This window comes from Salmo trutta, chromosome 16 (assembly GCF_901001165.1).
Source record: "Salmo trutta chromosome 16, fSalTru1.1, whole genome shotgun sequence".
In the NCBI taxonomy this organism is placed as follows: domain Eukaryota; kingdom Metazoa; phylum Chordata; class Actinopteri; order Salmoniformes; family Salmonidae; genus Salmo; species Salmo trutta.
The window spans coordinates 55,050,938-55,058,917 of record NC_042972.1 but is presented as its reverse complement, the minus strand read 5'-3'; the positions used below and the strand labels follow the sequence as shown (position 1 = coordinate 55,058,917).

Genomic DNA, 7,980 nt, shown 5'->3' with positions numbered 1-7,980 from the left:
TAGTTTTGAAATATATAAAACACAGGGAAATCACGTTTTTGACTGCACTGGGCTTTTAATGTGGTCATGGAACATGAGCGCACTTGACATAATAATCATGATTTATGACATCATTGAGCTTTTCTTTTGGTGCAGGTGTAAACGTGTATAAACATTTTTGTTTTGACAGTTTCACTTATATTATTCATAATAAAAAATATAATTAAAACATATCATCTGCTAATTTCCTGAATGCAAAGAAAAAAATATATCGTTAATAAATAATAGGCTAATAAACAGTCGTTATGTGTAAGCAAGTCTTGCTGTAGGAATCGACCTTAAATTCAGCCCTGTATCCCCCCTTTCTTTTCGTGTCACGGTTGTTCTTTTCATTTTACAGGACATTCAATCAGACAGTCGTAAGTACAGATCAGAGGAGGTCTGGACGGGCTGATAACGCTGCCCGTGATTAACCCGTTCACTCACTCTGGGGACCGCGTGTATATCTCTGCCTTCTCTCTCAGCAAAGCAGAAAATACCGTTTACGTTAGGCACTGCCATGTGTAAACCCCCGTTTCTCATATAGTTTATGGAGAAAAACTGTAGGCTACATTTTAAACCATCATTGTTGCAATTGACATGGCATGATAAGATTTAAATATGCATAAAATTGCCAATCACTGGTGGGATTTTTAACAATTGTTTTTCATAAGATATATTAAAGGTATTTTCCTGAAAATTCCTGGTGATGTCCAGGCTAAATATTTTAGTGTTGCCTATTTTTCTTTGGAACCAGATGCACGTGGCTACTGGGCTGTAGGCTAAAATGCAATGTGAACATATTATGGTAAGCTGCTACATGGAGCCTTCAGTAGGTTTGTATTCCGCTGAATATAGTCCAGCAGACAGACGACAAAAATAGGCTAAACCCCTTCATGCTTTCCTTCAGCACTCAAACAACCAAATCGGCGACGTCGGTCAGTCGCTGTTTATCCGCGCGTGGTGCTGAACCTCAGTCAGAAAATAAAGAAAGCGCCAATTAAGTGGATAAAGACTAAAGCGCTCCAATCTCGTCGCCATAATTAGTCCTCTAACTGATGAATGGATTCCCCCATGCCCAGAACAACATGAGGTTTAACATCTCAGAATATCAACAGTCGCTCTGTTGAAAATAAGACATTTCTGAGGATTTTAAAAACAAACACATGCCTATATCTTGGAGCTAATAGAGTAGCATCGTCCTATGTTCCCACCGCAGAACGCCAAAAAGAGCTGTCGAATCATTTAAATGGATGTCGCCTAAATTACAAAGCATTTTCCAAATCAAATTGTACTTTTCATTCAGCACCAAATAGGTTGAACGTAAACTAGGAACAGGCCTAGAAAACTCAACTCCTCCTAGGCATTAGAGGCTGTGTCACGCTCTAACATGAACTCTTTATTTTGGCCCAGGGAAAACACTGGAAGGCGGCACACGCAAACGTTCAGTGACGTGAGAAATGAAAAGCTGTTGGCGTGACTTGCTGTGGGCCTATAGTAAAAATGTAGCTAGACATCTAGCTCGCTCCTATTCGCAGGCTTCTGCGACGCCCGGTCCTTGCACACTGCATGTGTAGGCCTATATATAAAAAATATTCTTAGATAGTCTTACTTTTAAATGAACTTGGAATTACTATTTCGGGCAAGTTATTTGTTTATTATAATTAACACTATTACAAACTAGGCCTACATGTTGTTATTTATTTGTATTAAATAGATGTGGTATACTAGCTGAAAATGTGTGTTTTTAAGAATAACAATATTTACACTGTTTGGATTCTGCATGCAGGGGTCAATACTTGTCCTTAATATTTATAGCCTAGTTAAAGGAAAATCCATGTCCACGTGTATAGCAATAAACCTTGAGATTATCCCATTGTTAAGCTCTTACATTGTTTGAACTTCCAACTCTTATCAATCTCAAAGAAATACTTTGCTCCGAAAAGCTATAGTTCTCCCAATCATAGGGTAAATTAAAAACACATTAAGGAGATAGCTTCATATAAAATATTATCTTGATGACGTACGTTACGGATAGAATCAAACTTGGTATAGCCAATGCATTGATCCTGAAAATGCACCGGTTTTAAATCCAATTTCGAAATGAATTATTGGCTCCGTTTTAGAAACAAAACCAATTATATTATTTTTCGACTTGGATATAGGTAGGCCTATCAAGAAAACCGGTGTTATTCTAACGAATGAATAAGTTTTGGTGCTTAAAATGCAAGCCTGAGAAATAATGCAGAATTTAAATTGAAATCAATAGCAAAAAACATGTTTTTCTCTCTCGATTGGCTATATGGAATTAACTTCCACCTTACCATCGATAGCCTATTTTAAACAACGAAACAAGAAAATAAGCATTTTCTTCATGAATAAACGAACAATAATTTGACATTCGATCCACATTAATTCCAGTAGGCTAGGCACGTCAACTATCGTTGCCACTGAAGACACGCGCGTCCACTTGTCGTAAAAAAAAAACAACAACTAATGGTCAAGCAACAAATATTTGGTCAAATTCTAGTCTGAAAGTCCATAGAGTTGATGTGTCTCCTTTCAGTTTCCACCTAGCTCCTTTTATACACGAAACGTCATGCAAGACTCAAAGCCCCCAGAATGTAATTGGATGTTAGAATGAAGTGTTGTAGAATACGGGGGGTGGGGAGGGGACAAGGTATCACAAGCACCTCCCCTAGAAATGCAGCAAATCTCTCCCGTTTTCTTCCGTGGGGTGGCTACGCGCTCTGGGGGGCTGGAGACGTGCTTTCACGAAGCCGAGTTCTTGTATTGGCAGACTGATGATGACACGTGCCTCCTCCGTGCCACCCCCAGGCTCCAGAGTACGGCACTGACCTCAGTAACCGACAAGGAAAACCAACTGTGGAAGCGTTGCTGCAGCCGTTATTATTTAATAAACGAACTGAATATAATGAATTGCAACAATTTTGCGTAATCCTCTGCGCAATACATTTCCACCCCCTAAAAAAAAAAATCGCGCATCAAGTTCGGACGTTTTCGTCGAGTTAAAGACTAGAGTGCCGGTCACAAGATGCGAAGACGGAGCGCCGACGTCTGAAGGTGAAATGAACCTGGGGATGATTAAGAACAGGAGTGCTTTGATCAAGAAGTGGAGATAGCAACTTAAAAACCATAAAGGCTTTATAAAACCACCGTCCGTACTAGAGCTTCGTTTTATTCATATCCAGAAACAGAGCCGCAATCTAGTTATTGACTATTTATTTTATTTGAACAACAACAAAAAAATTGTCCCCAACGGGTAGACAGAGAACGCAACAATGGCACATTTAATCCGAAGCAAGTTTCAAAATAAACTGTCAAATGCGGCCACCTCCGTGTCGAATAAATCCACGGCGAAGGTGAGCGGCATGATGGCCAGGATGGGCTTCCAGGCCGCCACAGACGAGGAGGGACTGGGCTTCGCCGCATGCGATGATTTGGATTACGACCACCGGCAAGGACTGCAGATGGACATCATGAAATCGGATGAAATGAGTGGTGGTGACATTGGAGAGGGGAGCGGAGAGGGTGGGATGGGTGGAGGAGAAGACGGAATGGCGGCTGGGGACAGCCACTACCAGAGAGACGGCACCGGCCCTCCCCTCTCCGCTTCTAAAGCCTCAGGTCTGGGAGAAGAAGAAAAATCACCGAAAATCACCGCGTGGGAAGCTGGCTGGAATGTCACGAATGCAATCCAGGTAAAGACGCATAATTAAAACAGCATGGCGCGTGCAGGTGTCCTATCCCACTCATTCATTCAATGATTACTTCGTGTTACCTGCCATACATAGGCTGCCAAATGTTAATAAATGTAAGCATACATAGCTTTTCTTTCAGTTATCACCAAATTGATTGCGGACACAAATCCCTCGTGAAAAGGCAAATAGAGGCTAAGGCATTCGATATTCCAACAGTCTCGTAAACCCGACCCTAGGCAACAGCAGTGACTGTGTTAAACCAGAACATTAAAAAAATAGTGGGAGGCATCCCGGATGTCTAGAGACACTAATATTCCAAGAGTTCCTTAATATACTTTTTATTTTTTATTTGCCTGAGCCCAATTCACACAAAAACAACCTTTTGATTTTGGATAAGGAGATGAATTGGGGTATTTGGAGATAATTGATGTGGTTTGGGAAGGTTCATAACCTATGAAAAAAAATAGGATAAACTACACACTGTTACAATAAGAGGTTAAACCAATGCGAAAAAACGCAATGTTTTGTTGTATTTCATTATCTGAAGCCACACACAATAATTATAAAATATCTAGCATATAAACACAAATATTCTAATTCCGTGTACTCCCATAGACTTCCAGCTGACAAAAGAAAACGACGCGTACTGATCTGTGGATGCGGCTTTACGCACGAACTTGGCTCTGTGGATCTGGAGCGCATTCAAGCAGCAGTTATACTATTGGAAAGGACTGAATCTCCCCCTTCTAGATAGTCATTTCGTCAAGGTCATTTAGAAATGTAGCCTAAACTACGCTGCTCTGTGCTTTCCTCGATAGCCTATCATATACGTTATAGCTAGTCTATAGCTCATTTCATCGTTGCATTACGCACAGGCTACGCGTGTCTATCACCTTCAAAGGTGTAATAACGGGTAAGGGGCGACCGTTGAAGTGTTAAAGTGTACTTGACAGTGTATCTGTATGTGGCAAAAAGTCCCAAGACAAGCGCCGTCCCATCATGCGCTATTAAAGCTATGATCACCATCATGACAGTCACCATTTAATAAGGACGTGTCTCCACCCTATTGATAATAACACAATTAGCTGGAAATGGGCACGCTCACAGCTACATGGGATGCCCACCAGAACCCACACCAACAAGCAAGCATGTCACCCATTGAATCATGCACACACTATCTCATAATGCGTAATCCATGTAGGCCTACGTAAAGTGCAATAGTCATTCAACAAATGCTCCATTTTGTAAAATAATTGTTTCATTTGCAATCCTATATTTACGCCCACCCATCTCCAACCTGTTTAGTTATTATCAACAAATACCAGGCTACATTTTGTAAACGTTTATCTTGAATTGTATCTGGTTATTATGCCCATAAATAACTTCCTGTATGTTTTCAGGGGATGTTCGTTCTGGGTTTACCATACGCCATTCTCCACGGGGGATACCTCGGACTGTTTCTCATTATTTTCGCCGCCGTGGTGTGTTGCTACACGGGGAAAATCCTCATCGCCTGCCTGTACGAGGAGGACGAAGACGGCCAACTGGTGCGTGTAAGGGACTCATACGTGGACATTGCAAACGCCTGTTGTCAACCAAGGTTTCCGTCTTTAGGTGGCCATATCGTGAATGTAGCCCAGATCATCGAGCTGGTGATGACGTGCATCCTGTACGTGGTTGTGAGCGGAAACCTGATGTACAACAGCTTTCCCACTCTCCCCGTCTCACAGAAGTCCTGGGCCATCATGGCCACCGCCGCCTTGCTGCCCTGCGCCTTCCTTAAGAACCTCAAGTCCGTGTCAAAGTTCAGTTTGCTGTGCACTATCGCGCACTTCGTCATCAACATCCTGGTAATTGCCTACTGCCTCTCAAGAGCGCGCGACTGGGCCTGGGACAAAGTCAAATTCTACATCGATGTGAAGAAGTTCCCCATTTCTATTGGAATCATCGTGTTCAGTTACACGTCTCAGATTTTCCTTCCGTCACTCGAGGGGAACATGGTGAAGCCCAGCGAGTTCCACTGTATGATGAACTGGACCCACATCGCTGCATGCGTCCTCAAAGGCCTGTTCGCCCTTCTGGCCTACCTGACCTGGGCGGATGCCACCAAGGAGGTCATCACCGACAACCTGCCGTCAACCATCAGGGCTGTTGTGAACCTTTTCTTAGTGGCCAAAGCTTTACTGTCATACCCATTGCCATTCTTCGCTGCGGTTGAAGTATTGGAGAAATCGTTTTTCTGTGAACGAGAACGCACATGGTTCCCAGATTGCTATGGAGGCGATGGGAGACTGAAAGCGTGGGGCCTCACTCTCAGATGCACCCTTGTGGTGTTCACGTTGCTCATGGCCATTTATGTACCGCATTTTGCTCTTCTCATGGGTCTGACCGGCAGCCTGACGGGCGCGGGTCTTTGCTTTCTGCTCCCCAGCCTCTTCCACCTCAAGCTGCTATGGAGAAAGCTGCTATGGCACCACGTGTTCTTTGATGTCGCCATATTTGTAATAGGAGGCATATGCGCCATCTCTGGTTTCATCCACTCAATGGAGGGACTAGTAGAAGCTTACAAGTATGGCATAGAAGACTAGCCAAGCCACTGTCTACTGGATATCGATGTTACTGCACATCCCTTTTTAGTGTATAACTGAAATCCCCACTGAGCGCAGTCAGTGCATCCCTGCTTACAGAATTCATGCGAAATAAATGCGTGCACAGAATGCAGTGCAAGCACTCATTACATACACACACACACACACACGCACACGCACGCACGCGCGCACACACACACACAGTGGGACAGAGTCTAAGTAGGATATGGACAATTCAACTTGTAATGTATAAATATGAGAACAAAATGCATATCCATATTTTTCAGTGGAGTGAAGGTTTACAATAGTTCAATCGACCTAAACAAAATTGCAAAATGGGACATGTTTCTTCATCTCTCTGTGGTGGTTTCCCACCTTGAGAGACATTTCATCTGAAATGCAAGTATGTGGTTTCGGACGACCATTTGACGGCATCGGGACTAAATGGTATAAAAAAAAAGTTGTGCGTTTGATATGATGGCACTTTCTTCTACATGATATTCAATGTTTCAGTGGGCAGTGAATGTGATTATTAATTAACACATTGACATACTGTAATGTGGGCCTATTATGATGGCAACTAATATAATGGCAATACATTATAAGCTATCAGCAAGACAACATAAATATAATACATATCGTGAATGATGAAACAGTGTGTTAATGAATACTAGGAATATCCCAAATATCTTGGAGATGTATTTAGAAGTCATTTGTATTCTCTCCAAGCGCTATATTGAAACAGTATTAGTCATCATAAACAGCTACATTGAATGTATAATATTCAGACAAAAGAAAAGTATTGTGGAATTAGGAGGCGGAAAAGAAAACGCTCACAACCTGAGCAAGGAAAGACGTGTTTTGTAAATTTGAATAAGCATTAAAACACATGGTTAGGCCTAAACACATATCGCACAGGTTATGAAATTGGGAAGAAAAAAGACGGCAAAGTAATAGGCTGTGTCATTATGTGAAGTAATAGGCTGTGTCATTATCGTTTGAAGAAGGCCCCACAAGTCCGTCACTTGACCGATATTCGCCCCAGACAGAGGAAAATCCCGCCACGTGGTTATCACCATGGAATTCGGTCACTGTAAATTTGAATTTATCCCCTAATGTTTCATATTATAATGCATTTTACTTGTACACTATACCTGCGAGATTAATTGAAATGATTCGATGTCGGGAATTAAGTGTCTGAATTATACAAATATGAAGAGATCATGAAAATAAGAAAATGTGCATAAAGACATTTTTCATTCTGCACAAGCCAACGGTCCTGTGGAAATGTTATAAAACCGTATGTGTAGTGTATTGTGGTTTCAAAAAGATGGAATGTAAATCTCAAATCGTTATCATATCTCGTGAAAATGAATATTAAAGAATAAAGAAATAAGTTAAATTATATCATATACATTTGTGTGGGTTTTATATGATAAAAACGAAAAACCGTGAGAACATGTACACTGAACAAAAATATAAATGCAACATGTCAAGTGAGTGTCCCATGTTTCACGAGCTGAAATAAAAGATCCCAGAAATTTTACATACAAAGAAAAAGCTTATTTCACTCAAATTGTACACAAATTAGTTTACATCCCTGTTAGTGAGCATTTCTCCTTTGCCAAGATAATCATTCCACCTGACAGGTG

General features: G+C 41.5%; 1 protein-coding gene across 1 annotated transcript; it reads left to right on the top strand.

The window, feature by feature from the left end:
- The first annotated feature begins 2,672 nt into the window (after window positions 1-2,672).
- Window positions 2,673-7,740, top strand: LOC115151064 (vesicular inhibitory amino acid transporter). The gene is made up of 2 exons (XM_029695013.1): window positions 2,673-3,740; window positions 5,141-7,740. The coding sequence occupies exons 1-2, from the start codon at window positions 3,321-3,323 to the stop codon at window positions 6,326-6,328; spliced, it is 1,608 nt and encodes a 535-aa protein (XP_029550873.1). The 5' UTR covers window positions 2,673-3,320; the 3' UTR covers window positions 6,329-7,740.
- Window positions 7,741-7,980: the final 240 nt, after the last annotated feature.

Bases quoted from the DNA above. Each gene is read 5' to 3' on its own strand.
- LOC115151064 (XM_029695013.1), top strand. From the start codon at position 3,321: ATGGCACATTTAATCCGAAGCAAGTTTCAAAATAAACTGTCAAATGCG. The intron at 3,741-5,140 runs GTAAAGACGCAT...GTATGTTTTCAG, and splicing joins ATGTCACGAATGCAATCCAG to GGGATGTTCGTTCTGGGTTT.